Source organism: Pelecanus crispus, chromosome 1 (genome assembly GCF_030463565.1).
Source record: "Pelecanus crispus isolate bPelCri1 chromosome 1, bPelCri1.pri, whole genome shotgun sequence".
NCBI classification, from domain to species: Eukaryota; Metazoa; Chordata; class Aves; order Pelecaniformes; family Pelecanidae; genus Pelecanus; species Pelecanus crispus.
In genome coordinates this window covers 66,112,495-66,134,497 of record NC_134643.1, presented here as the reverse complement: position 1 = coordinate 66,134,497, position 22,003 = coordinate 66,112,495, and the positions used below count along the sequence as shown (strand labels likewise).

At 41.3% G+C, this 22,003-nt stretch overlaps 1 protein-coding gene across 1 annotated transcript in view; it reads right to left on the bottom strand.

Moving 5' to 3' along the window:
• Positions 1-22,003, bottom strand: part of AGK (acylglycerol kinase) — a 37,518-nt gene continuing 15,515 nt past the window's right edge. Inside the window, exons 5-15 of the mRNA XM_075717860.1 lie at positions 21,157-21,249; positions 20,195-20,227; positions 18,109-18,203; positions 15,919-15,988; positions 15,057-15,136; positions 12,900-12,957; positions 10,414-10,561; positions 9,175-9,272; positions 6,877-6,947; positions 1,877-1,961; positions 1-141 (exon numbers count right to left, since the gene is read on the bottom strand). Of these exons, the coding sequence (XP_075573975.1) occupies positions 4-141; positions 1,877-1,961; positions 6,877-6,947; positions 9,175-9,272; positions 10,414-10,561; positions 12,900-12,957; positions 15,057-15,136; positions 15,919-15,988; positions 18,109-18,203; positions 20,195-20,227; positions 21,157-21,249 (969 nt within the window). The 3' untranslated portion in view covers positions 1-3. The remainder of the gene's footprint in view (positions 142-1,876; positions 1,962-6,876; positions 6,948-9,174; positions 9,273-10,413; positions 10,562-12,899; positions 12,958-15,056; positions 15,137-15,918; positions 15,989-18,108; positions 18,204-20,194; positions 20,228-21,156; positions 21,250-22,003) is intronic.

Here is a 22,003-nt window from a genome sequence, read left to right as displayed (position 1 = left end):
TTCTCACTGTACTGCTGCATGGAGCATCTGCTCTCTCATTCTGGGATCACAGAAGAACCGGAGTTTCCGGGGTAATAGCTTCACCTCCACAGGCATAGCTTCATATTCCTCATTATCAATGCCAAAGGATCCCTCAGTGCCCTGTGTACAGATAACAGTGCTGATCAGCGTTAAACATCAAACAAATTATTTTAGCAATGCTGTAATACTGATTTTACTAATAGACTACAGTTGAATACTTAGCTGAGTCTTATCCAAGATGACGCCCTCCCTATTGCCTTCCAGCCCATTTGGTCTCAACAACACAGCGAGAGCTATCCTTCACGTAATATATTAAGAGACTGTTGCATAAGATGTTACCTCACTTAGTTGCTAATTGGTGATAATGAAATGCTAGGGAGCTTTAACGACCCACATTGTTTATACTGAAGGATTCTTTGCTATTGGAACTACAATTATATGCACTTAGATGTTGGTCTGCCAGTGGTGACACAAGCTAATCTGCAGAAGTGCCTGCTAAATAACTCCTATTAAATCCATGTTACAAACACCTTTTGGTATTTTTTTTACGATATTGATCTGAAACGTGAGATGCAAAGTAATTCACAGGTCAGGAATTACTCAGCAGTAGAATTTTCTTGAGCATTTTCTTTAACGCTGATAAAGTCACCAATGATTAAAACCATTCATCAAAATGGCAGGTTGAAGTTTACCTGAACAAATCTGGTGACTGCTTTGCATGCACTTGACTCAAGGTAAGGGCTACGTTAAATGGATACTCAAACTAGCTCCAAGTGAACTGGTACACCACAACAGCACAGATTAGAGAAAGTAGCACAGGTCCTGGAAGTCAGAGGTATAGCAGTCCACCTGGATCAACATATCCTAGTTCTCTGCAAAGCTCTTGAGACCCATCCAAGCAGCCTCCAGTTCCTTCATGAGAGCCAGGTTAAGGAATTGAACAGTACTGCTTTGTGCCACGCACACATACTCTGAACATCTTTGCAGCAGCTGCAGTACGAAGTGCTCATTTTATACCACAACCCTTACTTGCGGCTCAGCTGTACTTAGCCCAGCACTCCAGAGTATTCTTTCAGAATCACAAAACTGCCATGATATGAGCTTGATGCAAGTATTAGGATGCTGGCTAATCATGACATCGTAATTCATTATTTCCACTTTGTAGCCACAGATTTTTTCACCTTTTGGCATGTTCTATTCTCTCTTAATATGAAATTCTTTTCGCTGAATGATAGATCATTTGAAGATAGAAATTATCTATGAGATTGACTTCACATCCTTGCAAAAACAAGAAACAGTCCTCCCCATGGCTGCAATAACAGCCTCTTATTTCTAAGAGGCAACAAAAGACTAATCTAAACTGAGGCGGACACAGTTTTGGCTTCTTTTTCAGCCTCATCTATTCAAAGTTTCAAGACACTTCCCTATAGTGATCTAAGCCCCACTGGCTTGTGTCACCCTCCTTGGTCTCCATAAAGCTTCTAATATTTATCTTCTATATAGCACAATCCCTTCTAGGGTAAAATGTAGATGAGGAATTCAGTCTTCAATACTAAGGAGAAGAAGGTGTGCATATGCAATGCACCTGATTAAGAGACCCTTTACAACCACCACCGCTGTCTATATAAAAGGTATGTCACTATTTACTGGCAGAATGATGTCTCCCCTCTACTTTACAGACCACTTTCCAGTATGTGTCTCCTAGTCAGGGACTGAGTTGCCACACTGAGAAACTGAGTGTCTCACTAGCAGCGTAATCAACCTCCCAGATTTGGGGTAGGGATTCTTAATATGCAGCATCAACTAGCATGAGGAAATGAAGTGACAGAGTTTTCCAACTCCCTCAACTTCTCACCTCTGGAAGTTGCAAGATGCATCTGCTGGCTTGGATGCACTGACTCCCTTCAGGGCACATATGTGGATCACGCATCTTTTGACTTCTGTTCAAACCAAAAGAGAGGTAAGGTAAGTAGATGATTCTCCAGGAAATAGCTGTCTTTAGGGATAATGTGATTGTGGGTTGGTAAGTCACTATGCATTTGGTAAACTTAGAGGTTATGTATATACACAAATATTTGTGGGTTTAACTGTGAGAAAGTAAAATAGACATTTCCTCTCCTGCTGCAGTCAATACATATAACAGTATGCACCAACAACCTCCAACCAGCTTCAGCTCTGAGGCTCACTGAATATGTTTGAACATACAGCATAGTTTTGCACTCCTCACTTACATGCGGAACTGTACAATTCGTGCAGTCAATGACTATCATCTCCTCATGTCCCATGCACCCACGTAACTTACCAGCGACCTAAACAACCCTAAGCCAAAAGACCTGATAGAATTACAGTTATACTGAACCACTAAACTACCATCTAAAAACAAACAAATCCCTCTTCTCACATCAACACCAGTCAGCATGAAGTTTCTTGCTAGCTGCTTTTATATCATTCTTGTGAAGAAACCCCCAGAACACGATCATTTTACCCACTCCAAATAATATACCTGTTTTTGTCAGTTACTCTCTCTCTTCTGGTGCCTGTGAGGTTCTGTCTTACATACTGTAGTTAGACAAGTGCTACTTTCCTACTTCTGTGGATGTCAAATGGCAGCACACAGAAGGCAGATGCCTGTCTTAGAAAGCTGGTTGTGCAAGTGCCATGTGGTCTTTTTCAAGACTTAGGTTGCTGTCCTGTCACTGGATCGACTGTTAAAAAATAGCGCATTGTGATTCCTCTTCCCAATGCGTGCTGCTGCAGAGTAAGCACAAGCTCTTGGGTACACTGACCTACCTCTGGCCTCCTGACTGAAAACACACATAACCTTTTGTCAAAGGTCAGCCAAAGGGTACACCCCACCCTAGGCAGTAACCCCTCAGTTTGGGCCCCTCTCCAGACAGACAGCAACAAAGAAATAGCAAAGGGGACAGCAGAGAGTTACAGTGTTAATACATCACAGCTCTCAAGCACAGCAGAATTACCACAAATACTCCTCCAACAGGCAATGCCAGCTGTCCCCAACTTTCCTGTCTATTCTGTAGACTGATATGAAAGAAGAGTGTATTTAAATATTGCCCAGGAAAAGAAGTCACAAAAACATGCCAGAAACTCCCTACACACCAAGCCCTCTATGCCCTGAGGAACAGGAGCGCCTCTTAAAATCACAGAAAATCCCAGAGAAAGAACATGAGAAGAGAGGGTTGAAACAGGAGATTATAATCACAAGACAAAGGAAGAAAAACGAAGACACCAAAGGAAAGGGCAGGGAAGGACAGAAGCAAGATTAACTGTGGAAAGTTTGTTTTTAATCAAATATGTATATACTAAAAGATTAATGAGTGAATGTGAGGGAATTAAACATTCTCCCAGCAATATAAATTATAAATCATTGATGGCATGCAATACTGTAGGTTTACACAGTGCTGTACAAACAAGCACCAAGATTCCCTGCTTAAGGTTTAACCTGCTTGAAGTTTGACATACAAGGTCCTAGATACTGCACTCAGGCGAGCAAGTAGAGTTTTTGGTCCACGAGGGTAAATGAGGCCCTACATAGATGCAATTATGGGGTCAAGGGAAGCTCAAAAGAGACATGACATGGAATGAAAGATCAGTCAAAGGAGAACACTGGTAGAAGCAAATAGACACAGCTCCACTTGCAGTGGTTGCCTCTCTAGTGACCCAGTATAAAAGGATCAGAAATCATTTCCATCTGATACTGCTCCTTACTCAAGACAAGACAGCAAGGTGAAACAGGAGCAAGACCAAAGCCTAACAGCAACAGTTCCAATCGATTGTTTTACCCCACCCCATGCGCTGAATTACAAAAATACAGGCAGAGAGAGAACCACAACACCTACTGCAGGTGACACACACAATTTTAACCTAGTTCCCATCTCCAGAAGCAGCCAATGTGAAATGATTCAGAGTAAGACTCTCTAACCAAAAAACCCAGTCTCCTGCACTGTAGCTGGTAACGGTATTGATGGCCTGGAGTGACAGCTCTCCGTACTTTCATACACAGAATCTAAACTGGCTATCAGGATGTGGATTACTGATGCTACACTTTCCATCTCTACTCTCCTTCCCTCCAGCACTTCTTAGTAAGCACTACAGTGTAACCACCTGTTCTTACCCCACCTTATCTAAACATCAGCTCTACTCGTGCTGCAGATGCTCTTGTTCTCACAAATCTGATCCACAGCCGGAGGGCGCTTTTGTACACCTGAGATAACCCACTTCTTTCTTTGAAATCCAACAGCAGTTGCCCTCCAGCACTCTGATGCACCCCCCCACACACATCCCCCACACACACTGCCTGAGCCTGCACGGTAGTTTCCTGCTGGATGATCCATCAGTTCTGATCAGCTCATGTCAGTGCCCTCTTCAATATAAAAAACCACCTTGGTATCTGATGATAGTGATAAGGTGTTTTCCCTAAAAACCTTTTCAACCCCCCAAATTCTGATGGAGTTTAAAACTATTCATTAAAAAAAGAATTAAAAAGAAAGAGCTTCTTCACACATTTCCAAAGACAAACCCTGTTGGTGCTAGGCAAAGGGGAGCCTCTAATAATGGGCTCGATTCAAACCTAGCTGCCAAAGGGCACTGTGTGGTGAAGAGCTTCTCTGAACACCCTGATTTTGCCTTGCAAAACCAGGGCACATTTTTTCCTCTTCTGACTCCTCTCCGTAGGACTAACCAGTCCCTCCCGCGGCTCCCCCACCCTACACCCCCCCCTTTCTCTTTCTTTGTTACCTACAGACTTTTGGGCACTGTTTAATCAAAAGAGCTTGTTTCTTTGAACTTTCCTTGAACAGCAGCTCAAAGCTTTTGGTACTGCCTCTAATTAGCTCTAGCCAGCAGGGCATGTCAACTCTCATCAGAGGCTTTTTCTGCATGACAGTGTAACTGCAGTCAGAAAATGCGACATACTACTGTGTGAAGCATGTCCATTCCACATGGGAGACATTCCTTATGGTGGGTGTACACTTGAATACCCCTCCCTTAAATCACACAAATTCATATACATTTTTTCTGCTAGCAAAGTATCCAGGAACCCAGCATAGCATCTCCTTTGTCTGACTCCTTTAAGATGCCAGATTCCTCTTGCTGCTAATGGGTAAATCTCCTCCTCCTTTTCTTCCGTAGTCTTCAAAGCAAAGATTTCAGTCCCAAGCAACCTATGGTCCACATGGCTAATGCAATTTAAAAGCAGTTGCAGATGGTAACCTGACTTACTGTGTATGCATAGGTCAGAAGATACTATACCCACTGAGGCTCACGGGATGTTCAAATAAGGGGCCTGCTGCTGCTATTAGTATCATGAACAAGACATACATGCTGGAGTTATTAGGGTGATGACAAGCAGGCATAAATGCATTGAAATCTTTCCATTGGTTTCACTAGAGGGAGCTCTAAGACTATAAAACAGTATTAGCAAATAAAAAGGTAACATGCAGAAGAGCACTCTTGGATTTAGTATGAAAATCTGTTGCTGGTAAAAACTGCACTGAAGATGCAATGTATTTGCTAGTGGGACTGTATGGTGGATGTCGTGGTTTAGCCCCAGCCAACAACTAAGCACCACGCAGCTGCTCGCTCACTCCCCCTGCCCCGATGGGATGGGGGAGAGAATCGGAGGAGTAAGAGTGAGAGAAACACTCCTGGGTTGAGATAAGAACAGTTTAATAATTGAAATAAAATAAAATAGTAATGGTAATAATAACAATATAATAATGATGATGATAATAATAATAATAATAATATACAAAGCAAGTGATGCACAATGCAATTGCTCACCACCTGCCAACCGATACCCAGACAGGTCCCGAGCAGCTATTGCTGCTCCCCGGCCAACCTCCCCGAGTTTATATACTGAGTATGACGTCATATGGTATGGAATAGCCCTTTGGTCAGTTTGGATCAACTATTCTGGCTGTGCCCCCTCCCAGTTTTTTGTGCACCTGGCAGAGCATGGGAAGCTGAAAAGTCCTTGACTATCATAAGCAGTACTTAGCAACAACTAAACCATCAGTGTGTTATCAACATTCTTCTCCTACTAAATCCAAAACACAGCACTGTGCCTGCTGCTAGGAAGAAAATTAACTCTATTCCAGCCAAAACCAGGACAGAGGAGCTGGAAAAAGCAGCTCAGATTTGTGTCTGGTGAGATCAGGAGGAACAAACACACTACAAGACAACATTCCAAGCACAAAGGAAGCAATACATGTTCACTCTTTCTCTACGCGCTGCTGCTTCATACCTGCAGCCTTCTTACTCCATGAGCAAGCATCACCAATAAATTTGCTTCAAGTCCCTGTTTAAATTCTCTTCCAAAAGTTCTTCCAGCTCAGTCCTAATTTCTCAGAAGAGTTACTGAGTCAAGGGAGCCCTTCACTTAGAAGCAGGGCCTGTCTAATCAAGAGTTCAAAAATTCCAGGTACCACTAGTACAAACATATCAGCTCTGTGACCCACCTCTCAATCCACTGAGCAGCTAGGGCTAAAAGATTCTGGGGCCAAGTCTGTATGGCTGTCTATAAAACTCAGTTATGACATTATTATTCAAGTAGCACCAATCAATAGCAATGGGGAAAAAGATTAAAGGTATAGCAAACTCAGAAGCTAGGAAGAACTCCAGGTAGAGTGCTCTGCCTTGTTTCCAGAAAGAGAAAATTAGTACGAATTTTAGAGAACAAAATCAGTAATCCTCATGAAGCATTTCATGGTGTCCTTTGCAGTCCTCTGCTGCTGAATTTTGCAGCACAAGATCAGAGAAAAACAGCACACTTCTGAGAATTAGTGTTCCGACCCATACAGAGATTCTGTCATCTTTCTGCAGCCTTCCCATACTCACCCTCGGTTTACAAACTGTCCTTTGCTGACAGCATCTGCTTCAATGCAAATATCCATGAAGTCTTCGGTGCGCTATGCAAAAAAGATTCAAGAAATGAAGCAGTTAATACTTCAAAATGCCACACCCATGATACTGCAATATGTTCACAAAATGCCCAGTCCTTTGTCCCACAAAAGGAGGCAGAAGATGCATTTCTGCATTTCATGCTTTTTTTCCACTCTCAACTTGATATTTGGATTATAAATTATAGATAGTAAATTCTCACTGATGACTATTCAATAATAAATACCACAACAAGTGAAATAATGATTCACACATTTGGCTTCTTGTTACGTTTCACATAATAAAGACAGTAATAGCAGATCACTTGGGGTTACTTCTGTTCACAAAGATTTCTAATCAATGGGTCTTTCATGACTTTAAGCAATAGTACAATGATGCAACATTTGGCCACCAAAACACTACAGTAAGAGAATTTTAAGCAATACAAATTGGAAGTCAAAGTGTTCTTGATATCATTCCTTTAAACTCCTTACTTAGCTTCTTTTCTATTTACAGCCTGCCCTTAAATCAAGTATACAGTAAAGCTTTTGCCGGGAAAGCAACTTTGATTAAGATGCAATTCATTTTTTATTTATTTATTTTCTTTATTTATTTTAACATTTCTGTCCTGGCAAAGGTCCTAGTGCAGATGCAATGAAAATGACAAAAGTAAAAATAAATGCGTCTATTAGTATAACTTGTTTTGTTCTTTTGCTGTATATGCAGAGGTAGGCTTGGCACTGTCTGAGCTGCACCTGTATGGCTTTATCAGCTTCTCTTCAACAAGGCAGCCTAGGCCTGAATCTGAGATGAGACAGAAAGACAGGGGTGTCTGACAATACCCTGCAGATATGCCCTGGTATCGATTTGAGAGAGCTGTTGTTCAGCTTTCATGGCTACAGGGACAATGGCTTCAAGAGCGGAAGTTAAAAGCAGTTGTAAGGGGTCCATATCTGTAGAAAAAAAGACGCAGTATCAAGCTACTTCCAGCTCTAGAAACAGAAAAGTGCAACTGCCCTAATATAAACTTGTCCTTTTCTCTAGGCTATGCAAGAGGCCCAAGAACCCTACATCACTTCTTTGTTCAATACTAGCATTAAAGTGCATCTTGAAGGCATAAAGTCTGTGGCAATGAGATAGTTTTTCAGTTCTTGGTAGGTCTGGTTTTACTTTAAATCACTGACTCTAATGCACTTCAAGAACCAAAACTGTTTTCTTCAAGGGCTATCTAGAAACCACTAAAAAACCAAATACCCTGGTAGTCTGCATCCAGTTTCTACCATTACTAGGACACTGGTGGTCCAAATCATAAGCCATTGATGAAGAAGAAACAAAAATTTATGTGGTACATTCTAAGGAGAAAACAGGAGGAAATTTTAAGACTAGATTTGCCTGGGGATTTTTTTTGACTGATAAAGATAACATATCAATATAACACAAATTTTCAGGTTCTTAAAGACCCTGAATTCTGAGCAAGAAACATGTTGCAGTAAGTTCAACACCTGCTGTTAATCTGGGTGTAGCAGTTTCCTGCAGCCATGAGGAAGACATGAAGGGCAACTCACAAGTACAGGATCACTGTGTTAGCATTTTCCAGTAAAATTAAAGACTGACTTCTATCCAAATAGCTTTCACAGCAATAAAATTGCACCAAAACACAGACATAAGCCAAAGACAGGTTTTAAAACAGTGAATGAGTAGTATGAGCACGTTGAGAAGGTTATGACAGGAACAGTCCCCTTGCTCCCTTGGTTCTACTCTTCCACAACCACCTGCATTTGCTGTCCTTTAACTCAGCGCAGCCCCTGTCCTTTCTCTCATCCCAGTTCTTTTTAACTCTTTGCTCTACAAGCCAAAAGACAGACAAAAAGCCACAATTCCAGGCAGACATTCAGGCTCACAGCTTCCTTCCAGCACCAGCTGATAAAATAGAATCGCTCTCCCATGGGTCAAGAAGGAAAGGAGTGCCTACTTTGATGCCTTGTTTTCTCCTGAGCAATTCTAAAGCTTCTGTTTGGCTAGTGAAACCTTCTCGTTACACAAATTCTTCCTGATCCCACTGCATCCCAGTTTTACATGGGTCTCCAGTGCTTTTACACCGGCTCTGAAACTTGCCCGTTCCTGGATTCAGTCATGGGCCCCTCCTTGCATGGGGTAGTAAGTTTTATTTATGTAGACACAAAAATGGGAGTTTAGCAAGAAAGGAAAACTGTGTGGGTAGGCAGCATTTGGAATCCAGTTATACTATGGTCTTACTGTCAGATCAAGCTGCCTGTTCCGAGTTGCAATGGAAAGCTCAATGGTGGATAGCTTCAGTTCTTCCCAGTCCTCTGGGGTTACCTCATGGGGGACTTCTGTGAATCCAGAAGAGAAGGTATCATTAAGTGGAATTTAATTACACAGATCATCATTTCATTGCTATGAAGCATGAAACATCAATCTGCAAGAATCACTGACCCACTATGACCACTAGCTTTGTTTCTTTCAAACATCAAAATCTTAAAAAAGGAAAAGGGAGCTTGGGAATACTTAAAGAAACTAAAAAAATACCACCAGTATTCACATAGTAGCAGGAAAGACTATCAAGCACATTACATGGCAGCCCTGTGAGTCCTTATACCCAGGGATTAACAGATGCTCCTGGACCAGTATTACAGGAACATTTAGAAAACACATGAAGCACTGCTACCAAAAAACCAGGAATCCAATATTCAGAATGCAGTGGTAACATGTATTTTCTACAGGAGGAAACCCCAGGATTGAGTTCTCATATACAGGTCACTTAGTCCACACTTCTGTCTAAATCACCTCTGCTAGCCAAGAAGGAATAAGAAGCACTTTGCCTCACTCCAGATTGCACAAAATACATGCTCCCCTTCCTCCTGCAGTCTGCCACATGCACCGCCTAGCTAACAACCCAACCCAAGAGAGGCTCACAGAGCACACAGAAGAAAATTTATGGTACAGAAGGAAATTTAATGTACTAACAGCAACTTAAGGCTTCTGCATGGCCCAAGTTTTATTGTTCTATTTTAAGTAACATTTGTTGCTCTGTGTCAGCAACTCCCCCCACCCAGAAAAACAAGGGCTGCTTCTCTCTCACCAGCCCACTAAGAAGCCATTCATTAGGAGGAAGATTTCAAGAAGCTTGCCCATAAGAGCCAACTATCACCTATGGAGGCTTCCATTGCAATGGCAAGCAACTGTGAGCCCAGGGAACGCCCTGGGTTCTTTACAAATGCATCTCTGTTTATGAGATCACAAGTACTGACAGGGCTACTCTGTTCCATTTCTGGCAGATATCATGTAGCTATCTTGACAAAGTCACAGTTTTAATAAATCATAATAATATAAAAATGAGAGAGCAGAAAAGTAAAGCAGACACCGCCACCGCCACTGCCCCCCCCCTCCCCGCCCGCCCCACCCCCTGCCTCTCTGATCTATTAGAGGAGTAAAGCCTGCCTGTGAGTTTATGCCAAAATACACACACCTCACCTTTTGGAGGAGATGACCAGTATAACCGAAGTCGTCTGTAAAGCCTCACATACAGAGGAGGCCTGGATGGCTTCTCCTCTGGCTCTTCTGGAGGTGTCTCAGTTGGACCCAGATACATGAGATCAGCTTGATGCTTCTGAGGCCATTCCTTGGATTTACATGGAAAGGAAAGACAGAAGATAAAGGGCTTTTTGTTGAGCACCTACCTGTTTATTCTGTTTAGTCCTTCAGCCTACTTATTCTGTGCTCCCAAGCACTCCTTCAGAGCCACCCAGATCCCACCACTGCCTCAGCTACCTTATTCTCTCCAGCCTCCAGAGACGTTATGTGAGATGACATTTTTGCAGCTTGGAAAAGACTACCCACAGTTCCCAAGCCTACTAATCTAATCTTTCCCCACATAGAAGTGCGATATTTTCCCCTCTATAAGCAGAGGGTAAAGGGATGTTTTCTTTGCTGCTGATGTGTGGCAGGGTGACACAGCTGCTTCTGGCTGGCGGGAACAACCAAAACCAGCAAGGTCAACATTAATGTTTGAAAGCACAATTGGTCTCTGCATGGCACAAAGGCAACCTCAAAGAGCAACCGCACAGTGGGGTCTAGTGCAAACAGGCAAAGACTACAGTGCTGTGTGCAGCCAAGGGGCACTAAAACCTGGCAGGCCTTTGTTCTCCAACAACTCAAACAATCAAGATCTGACCTTATAGTCAGGTGCTTATAGACAGCAAAACAACAGGTCTTAAGGCAAGTCAAGTGAGCTTTATAAAGCATCTGAGGGGAAAAAAAAAAAAAAAGAACAAGTAACACATCATTCTTGGTGATATTTCAGATTCCAGTATCAGAAACTGATGGGCTACAGAAGAACCTTAGCTCTTGAAATAATTCCACATGCTGACAAAGTTTATTTCCTCTCATTTTGTTTTACAAATAATTTCTGCAATGCTCAAAACGCAGGACTTATGGAGGGAATAATATGATTGTTTTTTAAATGTATACACTATAAAACAACCCAGCCAAGAGCCCACATGTACTCGATACAATTATTTTTCTATGCACAGAACTTTAGAAGTAGTTTTGGATCATATAGCACAGACTGTTAAGCTAATTTACCTCACACCTCTGAGAGCAAGGAAAGACTCCACTATCATACTTACATAATAAACAGGACAGAGTTTGTATCCGTAGGGCAATACAAGAACAGTAAGTATTAATGATTAAAGGGAAAAGCAGCAATGCTGTGATAATTTAAGCCTATATATTTTAGAAGAGATAACACTCTTAACAATGCCCCTACCAATATCAGAGGTGAGCTCTTTCCTTTTACACTGTTTTCAGCTACAGGTCATCCTGTTTCAAAGGACAGCTACAACAAAACCAGAAAAGATGTATTGCACAGCAGCAAAAACAAGCTAGGAAGAGATTTAGCTCAACAGGCTGGAGCCATTTCTTATGGAAATTAACAAAATGATAACATAAGAGGCATATAATGCAATGAACACCACAATTAGGGGAGATCAGGTAGAAACTTTTCTATCTTAACAGCAGAAAAAGTGGGCACTTCTCTTTAACCTTCAGCAGGTCAAACAGATCTTGTTAATGTACAATGAATAGCTCACCAGTGAAATCCACTATCACTGCCACTAACTGAGGCTAAGGACTCCACAAAAGTGAGAAAGGGGCTGGAGGAAAGTGAAGAATAGGTTTCTACCTAGAATGCCAGCACAGAATCATCGTCTCGAATTTCCTGGGGATGGGGGTGGGGAATCCTTCATGGACGCGTTACAATTTAACTCCCCTTTACAGGAGCTTCCTATAAAGGAAGCATTGGTGCTATCACAGACAGCATGGCTGGACTGCACAATCTGATCTACTGTACCAGCTCCTGGGTATTTCCACAGCCTTTCATGACACTCCTTATATGTTCAGAGAACAGGAAAAGCATGTGAATGAAAATGCCTCACCTTTCATGCAGGTCAAATTTTAATCTTTCCAGGATCAATTTTAAGCAACAGAGAAGTTTAAGGTGAGATATAAGCTATTAATCTTCATGTTCATTTTACTACGCATGGAAGCCTGATTATCAATGTGCATAAGCAGTCTAATTATAGCCACTTCTGCCGGATGAATAAATCAGAATGAAATGTTATCATAAGAACGACTGTTGAGAAAAGGTGACAGAGCACTTTTAATGGCTATCTTCAGCACCACTACTGCTCTCCAGTTTCAAAGGTGGTTACTGGCTCCCCCTGGTGATCTTGCAGCAACAGATCCTCAGTAAAGATTTTTTTTTTAAGTCTTCCTCCTCCCCTTCATCTCTTCAGAAGTTAAGTCTACCAACTGGTAGGTTTATTAACAAGTTGAGTTTCACTCCCATTTTCTATTGTTACCAGAACCCTTCACAAAAACTTGCAGATAAATTATACAAAGCATAGTCAGCCTTTTCATTTCCCAACTACAAAAACACTTTCCTTGGAATTACTCTTTACCTTAAATGTACTGAAAAAGTGAGCTGCTTTGGTTTTCAGAGGTCCAAGGTACCAGTACCTGAAAAAAACCCACAAATTGAACTTTTAAGATATCCAGGGGTCAACATGCGGAAAGGGAGAAATCTTGCATGAAGTCAGAGCACACAGACTTGTTTGCCACTGAAGTTAGTGCTCCCCTACACCCTTTAGCTTTGTGATACTAAGATAGTTTCTACACATCACCACCAGCTTAGCAGTGACATCCCTTTCCTGAGTTACAGATCACCAAAATGCAGTATACAATCTTCACTACAGCCAGTGTGACATCTCAGTAGCAGAATTTTACCTAGTTATGTGATGCAACTGGGAATGATTTAAAGGCCTGTGGTCTAACAGCTGTTGGGATGCATCTCCACAATATGCAATAAAGAATGAGGCTGGAGGAAACAAACAAAAATCAGCAGCTTCAGTGACAAAAGAACAGAGCCAGCAAACATCAATTTGCCCCAAAGGATTCTCAGATCAAGATCAATGTTTTGCAAACTAAAAATCCTGCCAGCTATGAAGTATTGTATAGAATCTAAAGATGTGACTATATTTAGGCAGGCTTGGCACACGTTTTGATCACTGTCTTCCACCAAAGAAGGTCAACAAAGCACATTAAACACCATCAGCTCAAGAGTACTGCAGATTTAAGTGTACCATTAACTACTAAGGCATGCAACTGTCACACCACTCCCACCAAGTCATGAAATTGTCTGTAAAATAATAAAACCTCAAAATATAAAACAGCACCATGTCACCACCAGGACAGTGCTTAGCAGAGGGACAGCCAGACAAATTTCTGGAACTGGGGCTTATGGCTTGAATCCCTTCATAGTAGGTGCCTTCTTTTACATATAAGATCAGTTGTACTGGAATACACCAAACGTTCATTTAGCTCACTAACCCATCTCCAATAGGGACCAAAAGTGGATGCTTATGGAGAAGTATAAAAACAGGACAAGCACGCATAGTCTTTGTCCCAAGCACATTCTGAGCACTCATTCATTTGTGGCTGAAGTCCTTTCCAAGCTGGGCACATTTTCTGCGCATTCAAAAACATTCATGGAAGAGAATGAGGTTTGAAAATGTTCATGCTGCCCCAAATACAGAAGATGCTATCACGCCTCCAGCACTGAGTCCAAAAGACTCTTACGAAAGGGAACTACTGCAGGAAAAGATGTGAAGGCTGACACTAGGCAAAAAGCAGGGCATGCACAGGAACCCTAGTGAGAGTGCAGAGGGGAGAAGCATGCACTTCCTTAATCTTGGGGCTGCAATCAGCAGCAGAGCCTGCAGCATAGCCAAGTCAGCACCTACACAAGCTACCAAGCATGTCCCTTGCTTCCCAGGGACAGACACCTTGGCCATTTACTGCATCCCCCCCATTCCATATCACCTCTCAATCCTACTCAAATATCTGCCAGTCAGACTCCAGAGGTCTGCTACCTCTTGTTTCCTGACAAAGACAGCCCATTCCCAAAACACATGGTATTTCCTTGTAGCTGTGCAGAGGCATGTGCTGCAATTCCTCCATAATAGTCTGAGAAGTGAACTGCTGTGGCCCTGCTGCTCCTTCACCAGATAATGCTAGTCATTTGATGCACAGACAGTGGCGTATTAAATGTCCATTTGGAGAAAGCCCAACAATTATTAGTTTAGCATTCAAAGAACAGTCATCAGACAGCATGGTCCATGCCATTTCTGGCAGGAACTGAAGGGCATTTCTACTGCATCTGATGTCCCTTGTTGGAATTGAGTTACAGAGTCTGCATGCATCTCTTCATTGGCAACTGATGAAAAACAATGACCAATTACTTTACTTAGACTTTACTCAAGGGAGAGATTTTCCCACTGATACAATCTGAATAAAGTTCCAGAAGTGGGCACCACAAGGCAAGCAGAAAGTAAATACTTAAAAGAACAGGTCACCACCAAATAAGTGTTTATTTCAAATGACAAAAATGCTGAAATGTCTTACACTTCCCTGTGTGTAATGCAAGACCTAACAAGAGTGGGTGCCTCTGCCTGTCAAATGCCTACACTCAAAAAAGACTTCTTTACAAGAGGGGGGTATGTCTTTTTAGGCAACAGATGCTAAAAAAGGTACAGTTTCAAAAACCAGTATTTTCTTACTTGCTAACTTTAACTCCCGCATCTCTGTAAGACCCCCATCTTAAACCAGTCACTGCAAACACAGGCTGCTCTTTTTCTCCCTGTAAAGAAAAATAAACATTGTGAAATTGCTTTCTCTTATCTTGTTTCCAACTTTTGTTTTTTGCAGCTCGAAAAGTATCATTTCTATATAAAAACTGATTTCTGATTAATCCCAAAAAGAAATTTCACAGAAGAGGTATAATAAATAGCTAACAGCAATAAAGCTAAGCAGAACTTAAGTGTTATACATTCCATCTGCTCCCAGAGAGGAGTAAGAGGTGAAGTTTTGAAGAGGTTGACTGAGTTTGACTGCATACCCAGCAATAGCCATTTCATTTTGTGGATATTGTCAGCCAAAAGCAAGGAGCTCTGCACAGTGACACTAAGCTCTTGTTGCAGAAATGTCCATTCTACAACATAACAGAAAAATAATACTCAAAAACCACACGGGGCATAGTCAAAGGTTTTCCCATTTCACGTTTTTCAGTTTGTAAAAGAAAGCTATTAAGTCCACCATACATATGAATGTATTAAATCAGCTCAGAGAGCTATTGTTATCTTTCATCATTTCTACAGAAATATCGGTGTTACTAAGTTTTGTATTCATCAGTACTCTCTGAGCCTCAAAAAAAGATATTCAGGCATTCTAGTGTTTTCTCCAGTTTAGACTATCTGATGTCATAGCATACAGTGGAGAAATGACTGCCACCAGAACTGCTGGTATCATAAACGAAAATTCCTGACAGCATTACACAGAGGAAAAGCAGTCTACATAAACAGACCACCACAAGAACAGGAGAGTTTTAGGAACATCGGGTGCCAAATAAGCAGATGCTTTTACCTTGATCTGCAAGACATCAAGTGGAACTGTCTCTCCTTTCAAAATGGCCAATGTAGCATTAGTAATATGTCTGCAAAACAAACAGGAAAGAAGCAAAGGAAAACAAACAGGAAGGAATGAAAAGAGTAAGCTTTAAAATTACACTTTTTTTCAGCAAACCCCACTACAGGTCCAGGTGGGGCTGTTTTGCAGCAAACACAACCACCCCAGGGAAAGAACTCTGACAAAGTGCTGCACTTTCTTGAAAAGAAAGCAAACTGGGTGGCTGCAACACATGACAAAGCCTGCATTCTAACAAACAAACAGCAAAAGACCTGAAAAGTGAAAGGAAGTTCTCAGCCTAAGCTTTTCAGAGATTCCTCCTTCTTCAGCTAATCTGGCAGATCACACACCAACTCTGTTACTTGCTGTTTCGGATACTCAATAACTAAGGACCCAAATCATGGTTTTATTTTATTGGTGGCAAGTATAACAATCTGGGAGAGAAGGCGATGGTCACAAGACTGGTCTCAATTCATGTATCTAGGATTGAATTGCCTTAGTATGTTAATTTGTTTTGAAGTTTATAATCAACATAAATCTACTTATCAGCAGTGCTCATGTGGTTTTGGTCTCCCTTAAGTTGTTGACAGTAGCTAAGACACTTTCTCATTTCAAGTCGTAAAGCATGGTACTAAAGATTTTGTAACCAAAATGTTCAAATTCATAAAGAAGTCTCCATGTTCAGACCTTGAAGCATGTATTTCATTGAAACCCCTTCCTTGTTTTCAAAGTCAGGTAAAATTTAAATTCCACATTGCACACATTTCCAGTGTCTCAGCTGGACAGGAAAAAGCAAAATACCACACCAAATGCAGTTTTCAGATCCAGCCCAATATTCATGTGAATCAGCAGGAGAAACTGCCCTTGGTGTCATCAGGCTTAGAATACTGAGACAGAGAAGGAATCTGTTCTTCCCTCAGTCTTTCTTTTCTCCCAATTCTTACCTTTCTGTAAGACATCTACAGTTCCTACACTCCAAAGGTAAGATCTAATAGTGCTGAAAGAACCAAAGCCCAAATATTTCTTTTTAAAATATCACTTCTGCACTTCTTAAGTCAGGTTGTGTTACTGGTGTGGGTTGTTAAGCAGCCTATTGACCAAATTCCTTTCAACTTCACCAATATGCTGCAGTCTCACCTGCACAGTTCATTACCTTGGGACAAGAAGATCATTCATTTCAAACAGCCTCTTTAGAACCCAAACATAAATTATTATTTTAATCTTAGCTGCTGATTACAGCCTTGTCCATCTTGCTGAGCTTCAAAGCACTCTGGTAGTTTTAATGAAAGATGTTACGCCAGTTGGCTCGTGGGTTTTACGTATGATGGATACCAGCAAGGGTTCCGCAAAGAAGAATGTTAATGAGTTACTGGGAGAACCAGAGTGAACCGATTTCAGGAGCAAGGAGAAATATATTCATTAGTATGGGATGAGAGGAAGGATAAAATTGAAAAGAAATGAAGTGCAGGGAAAAGAAAGCTTAATTGACTAGCCTTTTTACTTTAGAAGTGGACAAAACAAACTTACAACAAACTGAAATGCAGGCAACAGATACTGCCAGAGTGGATCATATCCAGGATGCTGACAGGTAAGATTCAGGTTGCTGGAGAGTTGCCAGCATCAGTCCCATCACAGGGATGGGCAAGAAACCCTGCAGAAGTCAGTAATGGCATCCAACCTTTCCCATAAAGATATTCTTGTATGCCTTACTTTGCAGGTGCTAACCAAGTTCTACGTGAACTAGTTTCCAGAATTCTTAAACTGGAGAAGGGATGGCAAGAAGACTTTTTTTTGTTTTATTTTGTCCTATCCTTGCCATATCCTTTCTGACTATTCCTAAGAGGCTTGATCCTTTTCATCCTTTTCTTTTTCAAAAAAAAAAAAAAATCTGAGCATCACACGATCACAGAGAAATTAGCTACAGCAAATTATCTCATGTTCTAATAATACATACATTTCCTTCTTTTAATTTTAGTCAGTTTTTGGAAGTCATTAACTCAGGCAAGTTGAGACAATCATCAGGCTCTGCCCAGAGACTACCAACTTCTATATAACAGAAGGAAAAAGAAAAGTATGAAGCTACCGAAAAGCCCTGCTCCTTGAAAACAAACAAAAAAAAGCCCCCTTTCAGAAACATGTAACACTTACTGGACTTGGTTCGTGCTCTCAGGGTAGAGCGTGTGGCTCAGAGTGCAGGTCTTCCCAAGAGGTATGAATCCTATAGGAATCTTACTGAAGACAGCCTGGACACATCAGGAGAGTAAATTAACATTTGCATCAGCTGAACGAAGCTTCCTGTGTGGAGATCACAGCTGTGTCTGATATCACCTCTTTGGCACTAAGCAGCCAGGCACTTCTTTAAATGAGGCAGTAATACATGACTCAGAACATGGCATCTGAATCTGTGAACCCACCACTGCCAACTGGGTACAAAGGAGCTCTCTGTCATCATTAAGATCATTGTTACATGCAGGTTGGCAGCCATGTCCTAACTAATGCATGGATTCTGTCAGCAATCTGCCATCTTTCTTAATACTGACAGTGGCATCACAAGCTCGGAATCTCATTTACCATTGCAGAAATCCCCCTCTGATAGAGTAACCTTGCATGGCAAAGAGATTTTCTCAGTTAAGGAAAGGAAATTAATTGATTCCTCTGGCATCCAAATCATCAAGCAGCAGAAGGTCTAATTTTTGGAAGTCATTGACCATATTATTTTTCTGTACCACAGTTCAGCAAAAGAGCTTGTTGAAGGAGCAAGTTATTACACTATACCTCATAATAAACTGTGCTTCTTGAAGCGTGTCAGCAAATCAATGTAAACTACCATATATCACAATGTACCATCTCCCTTCTGGGCACTGCTACTAGCAGCGCCATGATATTGCAAATCTGCACCAACTAAATAATAATACCCCTCTCACTTCATGCCCACCCACTCTCCCTTGCTATCTCTGTGTCATCTGCAAGCCTTAACACATCTCAAACACCCTTCTCTCATCTTCTTCAGAATTGTTTTACAGTGTGCAGACAACAGGCTATTTGCAGCTCATGCAGTCCTGCTCTGCTCCCCTGGCTGCTAGGAACAGTGTTTCTGGAATACCTTGCACAGGCTCTTCTTATCCAGGCAACAGCAGTATGACATACCCACGTAAAAAGGGAAGCAGAGCACAGAGTGAGGGGGCTGAACTGCAGATCTCTACGCCTAGGACAGAGGGATATGAAGGACACGAAGAATTCCCTGGCCAAAGACATCAAGTGACACAGTGGCAATACTACAATGCAGTATTCCACCCGAAATAGTGCCAGATACAGAATTTTCTACGCTACTGCTAATCAACCCAAGCTACATCAAGACAAGAAGTCAAAAAATAGAGAGGAAAAACTAGCCAGTAAAGCCTCTAAAACTTTTCTTCCAGTATCTTTAGATTACAGAGGTCTCAGGGGTCAACTATAATAATATTAAATTTTAAAAAATTGATGTCTCAGAATTGATACAGCCAGCACCCCTTCAAAAATACTGGCTTGGTTGCAGAGTTTCTCTTGTCACATTCAGACAAACCAACTGCCTAAACAGATACAATTCTAGCTGCCAAGGATATCATCATAATCTTGTCTGGATCATTTAATTGAGTTTTTGCCAGCGTCTGCCAGAAGGTTTTGGGAACAATGATTCCCTCCTTTCCTCAATAACACTGTCCTCCCTCTTTAAAAAGAAAAATCTCTCTCATTTCCATTTGGAGCGATCCACCTTGAGAGGTTAAAATTTGCTTTCTGCAGCCATCTGCATAGGTAGGTATTCACTGCTTGAAAAAATGGCAAAGCAATCATAAAGCAATAGGAGCATGGCCATAACTGAATTCGGTTTCAAGCCTGTACAAATACAGGAAAAACATGTACTTTCGCCTGATGCTTCTGCCAAACAAAGCGGCACACACAGCTGGTCCATGGGTCTTTGAAAGTTGTTCATTTGGCTTCTCCACAATCCCTGCTCTGACGCTGGAAGCTTCCCAAAGCTGTGGCTTGGGAGCCATGGCACTCCCTGAGAAAGGGAATGAAGAGCAACGAGCAGAATTGCAGGACACTAGCATGGTTGACTTATTATGCAGCAAGCTGGCTCCAGATTAGTAAGGGACTTATCTGTAGAAGACAGCTGAGGCCAAGACATCACAGTGGATGCACAGGACACCTCCTCTATGAACTAAACAAAATTTAAAAAGCGACACTTCCTTACCTCATCTGCTCTGCGGAGAAGTCCAGTTACGACCTGAAAAACAGGGGAAATGCTCAGCTCTGAGAATTTTGTTTTTCAGTTACAGTAGAAAGCTATGAAATTTATAACCACATTGACTCTTTGGAAAAGATTTAAGGAGCAGCTACAGTTTATGGAAGGTGCTACAGTGGCTTACATGAGAAAGGAGGCACGTCCAGTGTGCAAACATGGCAGAAATAGCAGGGTTATGAGTGCACATGAACATATGCTGGCACCACAAACAATGCCAGTGTAAATGTTTTAACACTGAATAATGCTCTCCATAATGCAAAAATAGCACTGGTCAGTGTGCAACTAACAATATCAATTCTAAGGCCAGAAGAAATTCGCAGATGTATTCTGACCACTTTCTCTTAAGGTCATTGCATTTCATTGCCTTATGAAGCCAGTAGTTAGCATTCCAGGAAATGCTTTAATAAAATACAGCCTTCCTTGAAAAATAAGAGTATCCCCTAGTTCTGCTGATAGTTTGCTCCTGTCATTAATCATCTTGACAATAGGCATTTATTAAACATATACCATGCTTTGTTATTACTCCCACATAATTTTTAAATTATTTGATTCCCACTTAGCAAAACATGCATTCCTCTTGGGGAGTACAGACAGGAATGAACTTTGAAAATTAAAAAAAAGTTAGAATCATGTGTCCCCAATAATTTTCTCATTCTAGAATAAAATTGTGGAAGATAGTTATGTTACACACTCTTTCTGCCCCCACTCCCATCATCACTTTTAGACTAATAACAACTAGCAGAGTTTTCTTAACCCCGGAAGATTATAACATTGACTGAAAACACAGATACTAAAATGGACAAATCTCTAGTAACAGCTGTTCTGATGTTGCTACATTACACAGACTCAATCTTCTCACCCTCAGCCTGACTATGATTCTCAACAAACCAGGACAAAGCTCCTGGCAGTACCTCTTGTACTGTGCCATCTCCTCCTGCAATAATGATCAGATCTGTGTTTTCCATCAATTCCAGCAGCTTTTTTGCTTGTCCCTCATAATCAGTCTGAAGAAAAAGAAATCCAAACATGAGAACTCAAGTGACTAATTCTAGGATTTTTCTTCTATGGAAAGAAAAGTATCATGTATCCATTTGCTTAACAGTTATTCTCATATAGGCACACAGTACTCTATATTACTTAACATTCACTGAAATTTCTTCAACTTATAAAACAAGTCTGCTGCCTAATACAATATGTGGAAACACACACACAAAGGCTAAATGAAATATCAGAGTAAATCTTCATTCCACAGATCTAGAATATTGCAGCAATAATCGTATTTCCAGGTAGCTTTACACTGAAACAAAACCACAAGCAAACCATGTTCTTGCAGAGAAAGTCCCAACTTCTTCAGCAGCCAAAGTGCTTATGCGTGTCTCCTGAAACACAGAATGAGCTACATAAAAGGCTACTGCCCAACAGCAAGCTGTTGACAATGGGTTTACTGTTAGCAGTAAAGAGTACACTGACTTTCTAAGCCATCAAAACCATTTTCTGCAAAATGAATGTCTTTCACAAGGACATCTCAGCCTCAGTTACCGACCCAGCCCTGTTTTGCTAACTTTTCAGGTCTGAAGCTACAAAGCATCAGTTTTAAGTCTTGCAAAATAATTTTCTCTCTTGGGGTGGGACTATGTATTGTCAATGATCAGAGAGAGGCATTAATAAAAACAGCATTTTAACACTAAACCTTGTGAAAAAGATTCCAAGACAGAAAGATACATAATAGAGTACTTCACTGCCAGGACACAGTGACTA